Source organism: Neolamprologus brichardi, chromosome 13, assembly GCF_056152115.1.
Source record: "Neolamprologus brichardi isolate AB-2024 chromosome 13, ASM5615211v1, whole genome shotgun sequence".
Classification (NCBI taxonomy): Eukaryota; Metazoa; Chordata; class Actinopteri; order Cichliformes; family Cichlidae; genus Neolamprologus; species Neolamprologus brichardi.
Genome location: NC_142116.1, coordinates 20,907,316 through 20,925,806, shown reverse-complemented (window position 1 = coordinate 20,925,806; position 18,491 = coordinate 20,907,316). Strand labels below are relative to the sequence as shown.

General features: G+C 42.5%; 2 protein-coding genes across 2 annotated transcripts; one reads left to right on the top strand and one right to left on the bottom strand.

The window, feature by feature from the left end:
- Nucleotides 1-944: 944 nt before the first annotated feature.
- LOC148099988 (filamin-A-like) lies at nt 945-1,933 on the bottom strand. Its single transcript, XM_087849763.1, has 4 exons — nt 1,648-1,933; nt 1,442-1,544; nt 1,312-1,407; nt 945-1,111 (listed from the first exon to the last, which is right to left on the bottom strand). The coding sequence occupies exons 1-4, from the start codon at nt 1,690-1,692 to the stop codon at nt 945-947; spliced, it is 411 nt and encodes a 136-aa protein (XP_087705889.1). The 5' UTR covers nt 1,693-1,933.
- Nucleotides 1,934-11,415: 9,482 nt separating this feature from the next.
- On the top strand, nt 11,416-13,146 carry LOC148099987 (collagen alpha-1(XII) chain-like). Its single transcript, XM_087849843.1, has 3 exons — nt 11,416-11,524; nt 12,673-12,818; nt 12,964-13,146. The coding sequence occupies exons 1-3, from the start codon at nt 11,416-11,418 to the stop codon at nt 13,144-13,146; spliced, it is 438 nt and encodes a 145-aa protein (XP_087705969.1).
- The last annotated feature ends 5,345 nt before the right edge of the window (nt 13,147-18,491 follow it).

Sequence of the window (18,491 nt, the reverse complement as noted above, 5' to 3'; positions counted from 1 at the left end):
GTACAGTCATTTTGGTCCAGAGACACAGATTCCTTTCTCTGCATAATGATGGGCTCTCTGAACAATGAGACAGCAGCCAGTACCGGTACAATGACAGTACTGCTCTTGATACTTGGTTGGAAGTTCAAAAATTACTGGGTGCACTGTGTCTGCGTTTATTGTCCATGCTAGTGTGCAGATGACATTCTTTGGCTTTGTGTTTTTTGTTTTCTGGCTTTTTTCTGTCTCTCTAGACACTTTGTGGGTAAGCAGTGCGAGTGTGGTCAGGTCAGACCACTCCAGTATCTGTGTGTCATGGAGACCAGTATCTGCCGTTGATGGATATCCTATTGTAATCCAGGATGTAAAAGGTATTCTGTAATCACGTCTACAGTGATGTGAAAAGGTGTTTGCCCCCTTCCTGATTTCCTAGTGGTTTGCATATTTATCACACTTACATGTTTCAGATCATCAAACTCATTTTAATATTAGACACAGATAAGACAAGTTAATACAAAATGCAGTTTTTAAATGATGATTTCATAGATTAGGGAGAAAGATGATCCAAACCTCCCTGGTCCTGTGTAAAAACAAATTGCCCCTCTTGTTAAATCACGAGTTAACTGTGATTAACCAATGTTGGAAACCTCAGTTCAGTGTTACTAAACACACTCAGACCTGATTAATTGCAGACTTGTGAATCAAGAAATCAGTTAAATAGAACCTGTCTGACAAAGTGAAACAGGCTAAAAGACCTCAAAAAGCAACACATTGTGTCACCAGCCATCCTCCTGGTCCTCAGTGTTAATGCCCACTTAACTGGGTCCTTCAGTGGAAAGGCTCAAGCAGATGAAGCCTAATATAACAAGATGAGACTGACAAATATTCTATTTGAATGTTTAAAAAGAAAAATATCACAGTATCTAAGCTTTCACTGAGCATATACCTGCATCAATGATGAACTCTCAAGGCTGAAAAGTCCTGGCCTCGGTCAGCCACGGTCCACTCACACGGCTCACATCACCAATCCCTGACTGCTTGATCATAGCAATTGGGCTGCTGGGAACATGACGGCCGTTCTTCTTGATGTTAAGAAGGTTCTCACCAATCTCTCTGGGAACAAACAAGATTCCTAAGACAGACAAAACAGATGTTAACAACGCTTATTCTTGTGTGTGCATGCAGCCCGTTTCAGTTGCTCCTGCTTCTTTCTCCACGCTTGAACTTTTATTACTTTCCCCCTCTGTCTTTTACTTAGGGGTTAATAAAGTATTTGGATTCTGATGAGTCTCACTGTTTAGCAAGCTTCTCACTTATCAGACGGACGCTCACCAATGTGAGCGTTACGCAGCATCTTCAGCAGGCAGGGCTCCTCTGGGCCTGAGGGTGTTGTAAGAGGGGCTGTCAGCTGGCTGAGGTCAAGCTCTCCTATGTCCAGTGGAAGATCTGCAGCAGAGCCCACCTTCAGTGAAGTATGTTGGCTGGAAGGCTTTGAGGCCCGTCTTTGCCACTGCAGGGTCAGAGACCTTCACCTTGTTTGGATGACAGCCTGCTCCGATATTCATCTGTGGGCACAAACACCAAAACTCAAGAGACTTTTCAGTGAGAAGAAAAGGCAAACCTTGCATGCCAGAGTGAAAGTGAGAGAGTGTGTGAGTGCATACTCACCCTGAATGGACTCTCAGGGATGTTAACGTCTCCCCTGGAGACCATCACAATGTGCTTCACAGGCTTACGTGGGGTGTGGGTGCAGGTGTATGTGCTGTTGCTATTATCCTTAACCTGGACATCCACAGAATTGACTTCACCATCCTGTGCAGAAGACGAGGGATTATAGTTCAATCAGATTTAACACACCGTATTTTTCGGACCATAAGGCGCACTGTTGATGAACAGGTCTGGTTTCATACACGAGGCGCACTGGACTATAAAACGCATTAAACGAAAGAAAACAGCCAGATAAGATAAGTCAAACTTTACTCAACTCTTTCTTCTTGCTTCCTCCACTTCCGTACCATTGATTCATTGATGTTGAAATCTCTCGCAGCTGCTCTATTCTCATGTTCTACTGCGTGACCGACAGCCTTGACTTTGAAATCCGCTTCGTCAGCATGTCTCTTAACAGGTGGCATTTTGGGGTCATTATCCACACACAATACAGTAATATTATGTTGAAGCACAGTACGTATCCGCGAGGCTCCTGACTACGTAGCCGTAATGCTCCGACAATCCATCAAGCGGTGCGACTTGGTGGCTTACCAAAGTCGTACTAAAACCTTTTTTGACAGATTTTTGAGCGCCGTGTATTACATAAAATCGGTTCATGGTCAGTAAGCACAACCAGAATTCATACATAAGGCGCACTGTCGATTTTTGAGACACGTAATCCAAAAAATACGGTACATACAATATATTTAACATATTTGTGATCATATATAAAGTCAGATATACCTGGGCTATAATTTTCAGAGGAGCTTTTCCTCCTTGCTTGGCATCAACTGTGAATTCAGTGGGTTTTCCAACGGCCAGACCACTGCTCTGAAGGCCTGGACCGTACGCCTTAACCTAGAGAAAACTATTTTAAACAAACAATTAAAAAAGGAACAAGTCAAAGATCTACTATAGCCAAAAGATCATTTACAGACTATAGCGCTGTGAAAAAATATTTGCCTCCTTTCTGATTTCGTATCTTATTCCATATTTGTCACACTTACACGTTTCAGATCAATCCATTTTTAATATTAGACAAGAATGTCTAATATTAAACGGCAGTTTTCAAGGGGAAAAAGCTATCCAAACATACTTGGTCCTATATGAAAAAGTAATTGCAGCGAAAACCCGATACCTTGTGTGTCACCTCTGACACCAAGAACTGCAGCAAGCGTTTGGTGCTAGGGGTCACATTTTGAGTTTGTGAAGATATTTAAGGTAGACACGCGTAATTAGCGGCAGGTGTGTTGTTGATCGGGAGGAAGCAAACAGTTTGTGACCGCTGTGCTGCTATGTTCAATCCTGGAAATAAAGAATCTGAAGGACAAGATGAGTAAGGCTGGAGTTATTGGACTGTATCAAGTTTAATAAGTTCATGCATACCAGTGACATCGCGTCACCCCCGCCAACGAACACCCCAGTGGCTTCAAGCCTAGGCTTAGCCTCTACAGGAGAGCTTTCAGCCATGAAAAGTGTGTCCATCACAAGCCCACCACCATGATCTTGAGGCAACAATCGTGAAAACTGATCTTAACTGAGAGTGTTGGATGTTCTCATTGTTGCAGAGCACATGGACAGCATACTCACCTGGTTCTGTGGGCCAGCAGCACATGTCACACCATCCATCACCCTTGTCATCACATTCAATCTTGGTGTGAGAGAAACCTGAAGAGAAATAGAGCAACTTCAGAGAAGAAACTCATGACATATATATGTATATATATATATATACACACACATATATATGTATATATATATATACACGTGTGTGTATATATATATATATATGTATATATATATATATATATACCCATAACGGCAATGCTCAGTGGCTAGTGGATCTGAGGGCAGACCATAGCGACCTCCCTGAACAGGGTCCAGTAACCATCACAGTGGCAGATATCCAAGAAAGGGTCTCCAGTATGAAGAGTTGGACAGCACCAGGGCCCGACATGGTTCACGCCTACTGGCTAAAGAAGCTGACTGCACTCCACGAGCGTCTGGCAGCACAAATGAACCAGCTGCTAGTTAACGAGGGACACCCGGAATGGCTAACCGAAGGTCGGACGGTCCTGATCCCCAAGGACCCCAAGAAGGGACCAGTCCCCTCCAACCACCGACCAATAACCTGCCTCAGTACTACATGGAAGCTCCTGTCAGGCATCATATCGGCTAAGATGAACAGGCACATGGGTCAACACATGAGCGGGACACAGAAAGGAATTGGCAAGAATACCAGAGGCGCAAAACACCAGCTACGGGTAGACAGAACAGTCAGCCGAGAAAGCAAGACCAGACTAACCAACCTGTGCACTGCCTGGATTGATTACAAGAAGGCCTATGACTTAATGCCCCACAGCTGGATACTGGAATGCCTAGATTTGTACAAGATCAATGGGACCCTAAGAGCCTTCATCAGGAACTCAATGGGGATGTGGCGTACAACACTAGAGGCCAACTCCAAGCCCATAGCACAAGTCACCATCAAGTGCGGGATCTACCAAGGAGATGCTCTGTCCCCACTGCTGTTCTGCATAGGCCTGAACCCCCTCAGTGAGATCATTAACAAGACTGGCTACGGATACCGACTACGGAACGGAGCAGTTGTCAGCCACCTCCTGTACATGGATGACATCAAGCTGTATGCCAAGAGTGAACGAGACATCGATTCACTGATCCACACCACCAGGCTATACAGCAATGACATTGGAATGTCGTTCGGGCTGGAGAAGTGTAGTCGGATGGTAACAAAGAGAAGGAAGGTAGTCAGAACTGAGGGGATTGAACTACCAGAAGGCAACATTGCAGACATAGAGGACAGTTACAAGTACCTGGGGATCCTGCAGGCGAATGGGAACCATGAAGAGGCCGCTAGGAAAGCTGCAACCACCAAGTACCTGCAGAGGGTCAGGCAAGTCCTGAGGAGTCAGTTGAACGGTAAGAACAAGATCCGGGCCATCAACACGTACGCCCTGCCCGTGATCAGGTACCCTGCTGGGGTAATAGGCTGGCCAAAGGAGGAGATAGAAGCCACTGACATAAAGACAAGAAAGCTCCTTACCATGCATGGAGTGTTTCACCCCAAGTCCAGCACCCTAAAGCTGTACGCTAAGCGGAAGGAAGGGGGTCGGGGACTGGTGAGTGTCAGCACCACAGTCCAGGATGAGACAACGAACATCCAAGAATACATCACGAAGATGGCCCCAACTGACAGCGTGCTCAGTGAATACCTCAGGCAGCAGAAACCCAAGAAAGAGGAGGGAGACAAGGAACCATCATGGAAGGACAGGCCCCTGCACGGTATGTACCACCGGCAGATAGAGGAGGTGGCTGATATCCAGAAATCCTACCAGTGGCTGGACAAAGCTGGACTGAAAGATAGCACAGAGGCACTAATCATGGCAGCACAAGAACAAGCTCTGAGTACAAGATCCATAGAGGCTGGGGTCTATCACACCAGGCAAGACCCCAGGTGCAGGCTGTGTAAAGATGCCCCAGAGACAATCCAGCACATAACAGCAGGGTGCAAGATGCTAGCAGGCAAGGCATACATGGAACGCCATAACCAAGTGGCCGGCATAGTGTACAGGAACATCTGTGCCGAGTATAACCTGGAAGTCCCGAGGTCAAAATGGGAAATGCCCCCAAGGGTGGTGAAGAATGACCGAGCTAAGATCCTGTGGGACTTCCAGATACAGACGGACAAAATGGTGGTGGCTAACCAACCGGACATAGTGGTGGTAGACAAACAGAAGAAGACGGCCGTAGTGATCGATGTAGCGGTTCCGAATGACAGCAATATCAGGAAGAAGGAACACGAGAAGCTGGAGAAATACCAAGGGCTCAGAGAAGAGCTCGAGAGGATGTGGAGGGTGAAGGTATCGGTGGTCCCCGTGGTAATCGGAGCACTAGGTGCGGTGACTCCCAAGCTAGGAGAGTGGCTCCAGCAGATCCCGGGAATAACATCGGAGATCTCTGTCCAGAAGAGCGCAGTCCTGGGAACAGCTAAGATACTGCGCAGGACCCTCAAGCTCCCAGGCCTCTGGTAGAGGACCCGAGCTTGAAGGATAAAACCGCCCGCAGGGGCGTGCTGGGTGTTTTTATATATATATATATATATATATATATATATATATATATATATATATATATATATAAAACTATATATATATAAAACTAGACTTTATGTATATTATGTAAGGTGTGGATATATAAATATATGTACAACTCTGTGTATATATGTTTATGGATAGGCATGCAATGTAGTGACAAGGATTGACAAGAACTAATATTGCATAATAGTGCACCTAAAAGCTACTACTAATATGGTGTATTGTAGGCTGCAGGTACTTTGTTGTGAGTCTGACAACGATTGGAAGGACAGACCTTCTCCTGGTTCTCTCTTGTCTCCTGAATCTCTCCTGGTTGGGGGTTGGGGAAGGGTATATTTGCACAACAAAAGCAGGAGAACAATGGAGCTGAAGGCCTCTCAGCGGGGTGCTAGGAGGTGTTAGGTTCAGGGGAATTTACGCAAATTTGCGTAGGGTCAGTAAATCTAGTCTATCAGACACAGGCTTTAAGCAACCATGAGCCACTGATAAGCGTGATAGATTAATAAGCATGTATAAAGTGGGCTTGTTAAACAGTCTGATAGGAGAAAGTCAATGAGCACGCAATAAAGTGGACTTGTTAGGGACAGTTTACCATCAGCCTTGATAAAGTTTAACTTCATTTGTATTGAAAGACAGACTTTAAAGAAGATTCTTATTTGAAACTGGTGATAAAATCCAGGTCAGATACAGTTACATACAAGCATACAGTACACACTACTGCTCAAAGGTCAGAGGTCAGTTAGAAAAGTCCCTGATTTTAATAGAAAATTGGCTTTAATGTAACATCACATGAAGTTTATCAGTAATGTTTCACAGCTTTAATCAAATCCTTCATCATCCATAAGTTGTGATGGAAAAATGTCTGCAAGCGTGCAGGAGCCCATTTTTAGAGACAATCACTCCTGTGTTATAATGTTCATTGAAGTTTATCAGGTCAGACGACCAACAGATGATAAGAAATATAATCTTACTAATTATTAGAGTTGAAAAGTACTTTGCTAAGCAAAATTCAATGAGGTCAGGCTGGAGCTTGAGACGTTAACATAAAAGGTTCAGTTGGTGATGCATGAAAGAAAATCATTTTCTTCTACAAATCTATTGGAGAATTCTGATTGTAAGAAATGAAAAATATTCAAAGACTGAAAGAGTTGCACACAGTAGAAATTTTGTATTCATCGTTTATCTTGGTTTTCTTCTGATTTTAGTATCTATTTGTGAGTGTAGTTATTATTTGCATGATTTTATTCTTTTTGTATCGCATGTTTTTGGTGTGTCATTCTACGTGTTTTTATCCACTGTGGATTAGCTGGGCATTGGAAAAATTAGCTGATAGTGATCACATGTTGAGGCATAGGTGTGTCCAGAGGTGTCCTTTCAGCTGTTTTATAGGTCGTATTAAAAGGAAGCAAGCTGAGCACTGGAAGGAGAGAGGCCCTAGATTGGAAGAGGAACGCATGAAGGCCAGGTGGAAAAGAGGGAGCCGCTGCGTGATCGTGGGGGGTGCCACGCCTCGTCTGGAGACCGGTCAGCGTGATGTGGTGACCCAGTCCCGACAGCAGGAACGGCGACAGTAGGAGACAACGTGTGTGATTGACATCAGGGCAGATGTATACCACTGCCTGCATTTGTCAGCAGCGTCTCACTGTTGTTCACTGGGTGCAGCCGTGTTGGGAGAGGGTCGCCATGGCTATAAGCCAGGGCAGCTTCCGGGATGATGGTTCTGGCTCCTATTTGTTTTTACTTACAGGTGATGACGTGAGGGGAGCCGCGGTGGTATCGAGTGACGGACTCCAATGCAGAATGCGAACTGGGCTGGGATGTGATGGGCCCAGTGGACGGACGAGACTGGGAAAGGAGGCTCCTCGTCTGCCTGACACGAGGCTGGCGTGGACCCCGCTCAGCAAGAAGAATTTCTGTCCAGCTCAAGAACACACAAGGAATATTCGTCCTGGGTTGTGGGACTGGGTGGGATTTCTGTGCATGAAGAGAATTGTATTTTGACCAGTTTTAGAATAATCTTATCCAGTCTCAGTGGGAATTTTAGCATATCGAGAAAGTTTCATTGTATACTTTATTTCTTAGTATCTGGTTTGTTTTATTCCTGCTGTCCACCTCGTGGAATAAACATGAATGAAACAATACTTTCCTGTCAAAAACAATATTTTAGTCAAGGCTAGCGGAAAGTTTCATATATATCATGAACATCTTTCCTCTTTGTCTTCCTATAGTTTAGTTTCATTTTCTTACCCCAACCGGTGGAGGCAGATGGCCCCTCCCTGATTCTGGTTCTGCCGAAAATGGAGTTTTTCCTTCCCACTGTTGCCAAGTTCTTGCTCATAGGGGGTCATTTGATTGTTGGGGCTTTCTCTGTATTATTGCACAACCTTTATCTTACCATATATTTCAAGTTTATATGTTGTGAATTGGCTTGATTTAAATCAAATTGAACTCATTCAATTAAAACCAAATATAACTTGTAATCCAGTCTATTCAAATGTAAAGTCATCTCACTCAATTTGGACTAGCACTGAAAAATACACTGACATCCTCTGTTTCCCAATTAACAGATCAGAGGTTGATGTTTTATTCATGACTCAATACTTGAATGGTTTTATCCTGTTTATAAATAAACATTTAAAAAGGACATTGCTTCATTGTCTGATTCATTCTTTGTCTGTGTCAGTCCTTAATACACACACATGTATACAATAATTCTAGTTGCCACAGTCTCCGGAGATCCTATGCTCTGTTTTCTTATACTTTTCTTCACTGTTTACCTCATTTTGCCCAATAAAATGTACATTTTTGTAAACAATGACTTGTTTTGGGCCATTAAAAAAACTGTCTCCATATGAGGACGTACTTGAAGAGAAAAAGTCACCACTTTGCATTTTACAAATCAAGTAAACAAACACGGGGCTGTTTATCATATAACTAACTTTTAGGTCTGTGGGATGGAAGGATGGGAGCTTTAAATGTTGTTTATTATGTTTATTATGAAATTATGTTGGGACCCTGAAAAAAACTTACTATGTACAATAATGGATTTCTATACATTTGACATCAGATGAAAACTTTGGTTGTAAGATTTGGATAATTATTTATTAAAAGCTAGAAATTTTAAATGAGAATAAGAAAGAAAAGTATTTCTTTGTGCCCCCCTTTCCCTGTTAATGCTCTACCTGGCCTTTTTATGTTTCCCTCTCACCAGATAACCAGCAGCTTTTATGGCTCCAACAAACATCAGCTGATACTAGAAAGTAATATTAAATCAATTCTAACAACAGCTTATCAAGTTTAAAGGCGCTTCTGCTGTTTAACACGACCTCCGCTAGTTTCCTCTTTCTGGCGCAAAGCGGGAGATAAACAAGCAAGAAAGACGGGACTTGCGGCAGAAACGCTGATCAGCTGATCATTGATCAGTTTCATGATTGCAGTAGCAGCAGGAGAGGGAGGGGGGAGAATGAGAGAAGAAGAGGCAGCTGACAGCGTAAAGACACAGAATAACTCCAGCTTTTTGTCTTTTTTTAAATTGTAGCTGAAGTATGGGACAAATCCGTGTATTTTCAGCTCAATAGGAAACATGTAATATTAACTCTGAATACCAGAGGATTCCGTTTTTTACAGGATGGTAGGCAACTCTACTAACTAACCATATGAATAAAATAAAGTTCACCAGTAACATATAGCACCCACCCAACTGTATAGAAACTCCATCATGCTAGCTAGTACACAGTACGAGTTATTGTAACTGACTGTAAAAAGTTAGCACAACGAAAATAAACTACACCTAAACTTGGTTTGACCCAGATAGACTGCAGGTCATAACTTCTTACCTGAAGCTCATTTCACCTGACAGTCGGACCCGCGGCCGCCTTGGGTCTCTCCACCTCCGCCTCCCCTTTCCCCCATCCACCTGCTGGCTTCCACCACTTGCTAATTTTACTGAAGCTGTGAAAGCTCCACCACAGCCACTACCAAACAATTGAGTTATTTTTACACGTCTGCCAGCATCTGTCCAATCCGCCACCTTTCACTGTTTACACGGTTAAGAAAAAAAAGACAACAACAACAAAACATCGGCCCATTTAAAACGAAAAATTACCATCGGCCCACCCGGCAAATACCCAGTATGCCCGATGGCCAGTCTAGCTATGCCCCACAGACAGACTGAGGCCCCGCAGCTATTTTTCGGTAAGTTAAATGTGTTTGTGGCCACTGTCCTTAGCTAGGTCCTGAAATCTAGGCAGCTAAGATGAGAAGTGGGCTCTTCGGGGAAACTTGTTTTGTAAAGTTGGTTTAGCTAATCCGTAGAGGTGAATGACTTGAGCGTGACTAAAGAAATGATGAGAAAAGCACTGTGTTGCTCTTTTGTCCAGTCATTGATGCTAGCTAAGAGGATGTAATAAATATGTAATAAAGGCAAGGTAACAGAGATGAAAAAGGAGTGGTTGTTGAGAAATAAGTGGTGTGCAGGCAAAAAAACCAGGTGTGAGTGTGTAAAATTTGGTGAGTATTTGAGTGCAAAAATGTGTGGTCTCCAACTAATGGAAAAGGCTGGTCACGCGATGTGCACGTAGTGTTCTTTAAATAGAAGAATTTTTCCCATTCTCGCAGCCCGTCATGTGGCGACATGTGGCGGGCTAGCAGGTTAGTAACATACAGGCCCGGGTTCGAGCCCTCGGTTCACCTGGCTCTGTATGTTCACCTGCTAGGGGGAGGTCCAGGCAGGTGATCTTGGAGTGAAAATTCTAAGGGATGAACCTTGTTCAGCCTGGGCTTCCCCTGACTTTTTTCTTTTCTTTCTTTTTTTTCTTTTACCTGCCACAAACAAACAGACCTCCTTGTTGTCATGGCTACCAAGGACCACTCTTCTTGTGCCAACAAGTCATTGCCTCACAAAACATTATTTCCTATGTTTCCCTGTGGTTTTTTTTTAATCTCTTGTGTTTTAGACAATAAAAATAAAAGAAAAAGATCTACAGATTCAGGCTTTTCTTTACCTGTGGTAGTCGCGTAGAATAACGTCACTGACACTGGTTTAATATGAAAACAAACTTTCTCAAACAAAAAAAAAAAAAGAAGAAGTGGGTCGGCGTGTCATCTTTACCGAGCACCATACATGTTTTGCCTCACATTAAAATTATTATTTTTCCTTTTCAAAAGTAATTCAGAGAGAAAAAAACAGAGAAGTCAAATATATCATATTTGCCGGCAGGTGGCGCAGAGCACTTGACGGCCCCTGGCAGGTTGAAGCACAGACAGGCGCCAGTTCGATTCTCACTCAATCACTCCAAATCCTCTCTGTAGCTTCGGTCTGCTAGGGGGATTCCTGGTCTGCGCAGGGAATCCCGATGTTTTTTTCTTTTTTGGGGTGTTGGGGCCTTTATTTATAAAGCTGGGACTATCTCCGTTGTCATGGCTACCAAGAACAACGCCAGCTTGGGGGAGAGCGGAGAGCGATAAGCACAGACTCATTCATCCTTTCTCCACTTTCTTTTCACAGCTGCTGCGGTGGGAAACGCTGGGACTTGTGTGGCTATGCAGTTTTTGCGTTGTTGGGAGCTTTTAAGGACCAGCCTTGAATTTTACACATTTGATAAGTGAAGACTGGATGTTTAGTGACGAGAGCTGGGATAATCTGGACAGAATCTGCAGGCTGCATCTCCAAATCAGAAATGGCTTTAGATCTGATGCTAGCAGACAGGCATGCATGTCTCAGGGTGATTACACATTAACACATTGTGATTAATCACACACATTTGTATACATTTTATTCACAAGATAAAAAAAAAACACTATACAAAATGTGTTTTTGTGACAGGCTGCTAGTAACAAAGTGCTTAAAGATTTAAAATTGATTCTTTCCCAAGTTTTCTGTTATGTGCACACACATTTCTCGACTTAGGTGCTTTTTAGTTCTCCAATAATGGTCAGTGCAAAGTGTTTACACAAACAAAAAACAAACAAACAAAAACAATTACTCAGAAAATGGTCAGGTACAAGAACTGGACTAAAAAGGAGTGGAAAAACCAGATAATGTCCAAAGAAATACTTCAGCGTGTGGCTCACGACTTTTGCACAGTACTGTAAATGTTATTAATAATGAAAGATGTCAAAATGTAGCTTTGTCATTTTTAAAAAATTCCCGTACACATTATTCTTTTCTTCTAGTGAAGGTGCCTCCTCCTTCTGACCTTAGGGTAACTAATTTCTCAGACAGTCAATGCTAATGTGCTAAGTCACATTAGCAGCAGTGTTCAGCCTAAAAAATACACAAGTTAAAAGTCATGCATTTGAGTCATGCATCCATATTATTTGTTTATTTATGAAATTATTTTTGAGACACTGTTAGTTGTTAGAAGCCAGTGTTTTAATGATAGGACATATATGACAGTAATGAGACAACCTAAGATATCCAAGATTACCACAAAAACACAAATAGAATCACAGAAAGCTTGTTTGTCTCCCGTTAGTCTTTAGGCCCAGTTAGCTTTTACTTTTCTGTGGTCAGTAGCCCTTCATGTCATATTCTGTCTCTATGTACAATATAGCATTACTAATACAATAACCTGTACGTAAATGAACTTCATTGTGTAATTGATGGCAGTTCTCAAAGTACTAGTCACTTAAAGGTTAAATTTCACATCTAAATTCTCATCTTTGAATAACTAGAACTCTGAGCTATGAAATAAATGTAGTGAGGTTAAAGTATCAAATCAAAGTATCAAATTCTCTGTTATACTTTACATTTATTTTCTATAAAAACACTTTGCTCTGCTGCCAAAATAATTTCCTCCTTTAAAGGAACAAAGTGAGGGTTAAGTGTCATTAGCTGTGGTACTTTATCTCTTCTATGATGTTGCTGCAGTGTCTGGTGGAGGCCCAACCAGCCTCACGGTTTCTGATGAGACTGCCGTCAGCATGGTGATCAGCTGGGTACCTCCCAATGCTCATGTCCTCCAGTATCACATGTCCTACATGGCTTTAACTGGAGCTGATAGCCAGGATCACACTGTGAGTGGGTCGTAGTCATTACATCTTCACCTCTTCTGGCCTTCAGCCGGCTGTCATGTGTCAGAATTCCAGAAATTCCATAAGTCCCAAAACTTTAAATGAGTTCTGACTGTGTTGGGATGATAGTGTTGTTTGTTGTCTGCAGGTGCTGGTCCCTGGTGGAGAGAAGCAGGTGATGCTGGAGTCACTGCAGCCAGATACACGTTACAGCATGTTAGTCACCGCTGAGTACCACAACAGAGAAGGAGGCAGCGATTCAGCTCAGGGCAAAACTGGTGAGTCAAAGAAGGAAAGATGCCAAGACAGCTCAAGTGCAACTTCCAGTTAAGACCAACAGGCTTACATGCAAAAAGTGCAAATGTCCCATTACTTTACCCTTACAGGAGGACATGCATACTTGAAGGTTTCCACATATAGAAACATCAAGGTTTTTGGGCAGTATTGTTTCTACAGCACTACACGTACAGTCATTTTGGTCCAGAGACACAGATTCCTTTCTCTGCATAATGATGGGCTCTCTGAACAATGAGACAGCAGCCAGTACCGGTACAATGACAGTACTGCTCTTGATACTTGGTTGGAAGTTCAAAAATTACTGGGTGCACTGTGTCTGCGTTTATTGTCCATGCTAGTGTGCAGATGACATTCTTTGGCTTTGTGTTTTTTGTTTGTTTTCTGGCTTTTTTCTGTCTCTCTAGACACTTTGTGGGTAAGCAGTGCGAGTGTGGTCAGGTCAGACCACTCCAGTATCTGTGTGTCATGGAGACCAGTATCTGCCGTTGATGGATATCCTATTGTAATCCAGGATGTAAAAGGTATTCTGTAATCACTAAAAGGTATTCTGTAATCACGTCTACAGTGATGTGAAAAGGTGTTTGCCCCCTTCCCGATTTCCTAGTGGTTTGCATATTTATCACACTTACATGTTTCAGATCATCAAACTCATTTTAATATTAGACACAGACAAGACAAGTTAATACAAAATGCAGTTTTTAAATGATGATTTCATAGATTAGGGAGAAAGATGATCCAAACCTCCCTGGTCCTGTGTAAAAACAAATTGCCCCTCTTGTTAAATCACGAGTTAACTGTGATTAACCAATTTTGGAAACCTCAGTTCAGTGTTACTAAACACACTCAGGCCTGATTAATTGCAGACTTGTGAATCAAGAAATCAGTTAAATAGAACCTGTCTGACAAAGTGAAACAGGCTAAAAGACCTCAAAAAGCAACACATCGTGTCACCAGCCATCCTCCTGGTCCTCAGTGTTAATGCCCACTTAACTGGGTCCTTCAGTGGAAAGGCTCAAGCAGATGAAGCCTAATATAACAAGATGAGACTGACAAATATTCTATTTGAATGTTTAAAAAGAAAAATATGACAGTATCTAAGCTTTCACTGAGCATATACCTGCATCAATGATGAACTCTCAAGGCTGAAAAGTCCTGGCCTCGGTCAGCCACGGTCCACTCACACGGCTCACATCACCAATCCCTGACTGCTTGATCATAACAGCAATTGGGCTGCTGGGAACATGACGGCCGTTCTTCTTGATGTTGGTCGGTGGCGCTGTCACTTGGTGTTCGCTCGCTCTGTGGTATAGTATCACTTCCTGTTCCTGCTCAAACACAGTGGTGTTTCTGAGTAGCTTATGTGCTTAGCAGTTTAATTAACAACTTTTAAATACATTCTTTTTTTTCATAGTATAATCTTCACGTGCTTCATCCGAAGCACACTTTCTGTGTACTCACTACCTAATTTATAGCCAAAGTATTCACTCACTGTCTCTTTACTGTTTCGTTAGCTTAGCTCGTAGCCGACTCGTTAGCACCATGGCTACTTCACCTGTCCCTTCTGCACTTTCTTGCTCATTGTGTCAGATGTTTAGTTACTCCTCGGCCTCCTTTAGCAGTAATGATATCTGTAACAAATGTAGCATATTTGCAGCTCTGGAGGCCAGGATTACTGATCTGGAGACTCGGCTTCGCACCCTTCACTCACCCTTAGCTAGCCAGGCCCCTGTAGCTGGTGCAGCCGAAGATAGCGTAGGCCCCGCTAGCTGTTCCCCGGCAGATCCCAAGCAGCTGCGGAAAGAGGGCGGCTGGGTAACGGTGAGGAGGAAGCATAGTCCTAAACAGAAGCCCCAGGTACACCACCAACCCGTTCATGTGTCTAACCGTTTTTCCCCACTCGGTGACACACCCGCTGGGGGTCAAACTCTGGTAATTGGTGATTCTGTTCTCAGACATGTGAAGCTAGAGACACCGGCAACCATAGTCAATTGTCTTCCAGGGGCCAGAGCAGGCGACATTGAAGGAAATTTAAAACTGCTGGCTAAGGGTAAACGTAAATTCAGTAAAATCATAATTCACGTCGGCAGTAATGACACCCGGTTACGCCAATCGGAGGTCACTAAAATCAATATTGAATCGGTGTGCAACTTTGCCAAAACAATGTCGGACTCTGTAGTTTTCTCTGGTCCCCTCCCCAATCAGACCAGGAGTGACATGTTTAGCTGCATGTTCTCCTTAAATTGCTGGCTGTCTGAGTGGTGTCCCAGAAATGATGTGGGCTTCATAGATAATTGGCAAACCTTCTGGAGGAAACCTGGTCTTGTTAGGAGAGATGGCATCCATCCCACTTTGGATGGAGCAGCTCTCATTTCTAGAAATATGGACAAATTTATTAAACCCCTCAAAATATGACTATCCAGAGTTGGGACCAGGAAGCAGAGTTGCAGTCTTACACGCCTCTCTGCAGCTTCCCTCCTCCTGCTACCCCCCCAAAAACCCATCTCCATAGAGACTGTGTCTGCTTCCAAAAAGACAAAAAACAAACTAAAAACCAGCAACAAACAACTTAAACATTTACAAAGAAAGAACAATACAGTATCCACATCTGAACCAAAGAGTAAAACAGTGAAATGTGGATTATTAAATATTAGGTCTCTCTCCTCCAAGTCTCTGTTAGTACATGACTTAATAATTGATCAACAAATTGATTTACTCTGTCTTACAGAAACCTGGTTGCAGCAGGATGATTATGTTAGTTTAAATGAATCAACACCCCCGAGTCATTCTAACTACCAGAAGTCTCGAAGCACAGGTCGAGGGGGCGGTGTAGCAGCAATTTTTCACACCAGTCTATTAATTAATGAAAGACCAAGACAGACTTTTAATTCATTTGAAAGCCTGATGCTTAACATTGTCCACCCCAGCTGTGAAACTCAGAAACCAGTCTTACTTGTTATCATCTATCGTCCACCTGGGCCTTACACAGAGTTTCTGTCTGATTTCTCAGACTTTATATCTAATTTAGTTCTGAGCTCAGATAAAATAATTATTGTGGGTGATTTTAACATCCATGTTGATGCTAAAAATGACATCCTCAACATGGCATTTAATCTGTTGTTAGACTCAATTGGTTTCTCTCAAAATGTAAAAGAACCCACCCACCACTTTAATCACACTCTAGATCTTGTTTTAACATATGGCATAGAAACTGAACATTTAACAGTGTTTCCTGAAAACCCTCTCCTGTCTGATCATTTCTTGATAACATTTACATTTACAATAATTGATTACGCAGCAGTGGAGAGTAGACTTTATCAAAGTAGATGTCTTTCTGAAAGCGCTGTAACTAAGTTTAAGAATATAATCCAGCCACTGTTATCATCGTCAATGCCCTGTACCAACACTGAGCAGAGCAGCTATCTAAACGCTACCCCAACAGAGGTCGATTATCTTGTTAATAATTTCACCTCCTCACTACGTATGACTCTGGATACTGTAGCTCCAGTGAAAACTAAGGTCTCTAATCAGAAGTACCTGACCCCGTGGTATAATTCTCAAACACGTACCCTAAAGCAGATGACTCGTAATCTGGAGAGGAAATGGCGTGTCACAAATTTAGAGGATCATTATTTAGCCTGGAGAAATAGTTTGTTGCTTTATAAGAAAGCCCTCCGCAAAGCCAGAACAGCTTACTACTCATCACTGATTGAAGAAAATAAGAACAACCCCAGGTTTCTCTTCAGCACTGTAGCCAGGCTGACAAAAAGTCAGAGCTCTTTTGAGCCAACCATCCCTTTAACGTTAACTAGTGATGACTTCATGAACTTCTTCACAAATAAAATTTTTATCATTAGAGAAAAAATTACCAATAATCATCCCACAGATGTAATATTATCTACAGCTACTCTTAGTACCATTGATGTTAAGTTAGACTCTTTTTCTCCAATTGATCTTTCTGAGTTAACTTCAACAATTACTTCCTCCAAACCATCAACGTGTCTTTTAGACCCCATTCCTACAAAACTGCTCAAAGAAGTCCTGCCATTGATTAATTCTTCGATCTTATATATGATCAACCTATCTCTAATAATCGGCTATGTACCACAGGCCTTCAAGGTGGCTGCAGTTAAACCTTTACTCAAAAAGCCATCTCTAGACCCAGCAGTCTTAGCTAATTATAGGCCAATCTCCAACCTTCCTTTCATATCAAAAATCCTTGAAAGAGTAGTTGTCAAACAGCTAACAGATCATCTGCAGAGGAATGGTTTATTTGAAGAGTTTCAGTCAGGTTTCAGAGTTCATCACAGCACAGAAACAGCTTTAGTGAAGGTTACAAATGATCTTCTTATGGCCTCTGACAGTGGACTCATCTCTGTGCTTGTCCTTCTTGACCTTAGTGCAGCATTCGATACTGTTGACCATAATATCCTATTAGAGCGATTAGAACATGCTGTAGGTATTACAGGTATTGCACTGCAGTGGTTTGTATCATATCTATCTAATAGACTCCAATTTGTGCATGTAAATGGAGAGTCCTCTTCACACACTGAGGTTAATTATGGAGTTCCACAGGGTTCAGTGCTAGGACCAATCCTGTTTACATTATACATGCTTCCCTTAGGCAGCATCATTAGAAGACATAGCATACATTTTCACTGCTATGCAGATGACACCCAGCTCTATCTGTCCATGAAGCCAGATAACACACACCAATTAGTTAAACTGCAGGAATGTCTTAAAGACATAAAGACCTGGATGGCCGCTAACTTTCTGCTTCTTAACTCAGATAAAACTGAGGTCATTGTACTCGGCGCTGAAAAGCTTAGAAATATGGTATCTAACCAGATTCTTACTCTGGATGGCATTACCTTGGCCTCCAGTAACACTGTGAGGAACCTTGGAGTCATTTTTGACCAGGATATGTCCTTCAACGCACATATTAAACAAATATGTAAGACTGCGTTCTTCCATCTGCGCAACATCTCTAAAATTAGAAATATCCTGTCTCAGAGTGACGCTGAAAAACTAGTTCATGCATTTATTACTTCCAGGCTGGACAACTGCAATTCATTATTATCAGGATGTCCAAAAAACTCACTGAAAAGCCTTCAGCTAATCCAAAATGCTGCAGCAAGAGTACTGACAGGGACTAGAAAGAGAGAGCATATTTCTCCTGTTTTGGCTTCCCTTCATTGGCTTCCTGTTAAATCCAGAATTGAATTCAAAATCCTGCTCCTCACATACAAGGTCGTAAATAATCAGGCCCCATCTTATCTTAATGACCTTGTAGTACCATATCACCCTATTAGAGCACTTCGCTCTCGCTCTGCAGGCCTACTTGTTGTTCCTAGAGTATTTAAAAGTAGAATGGGAGGGAGA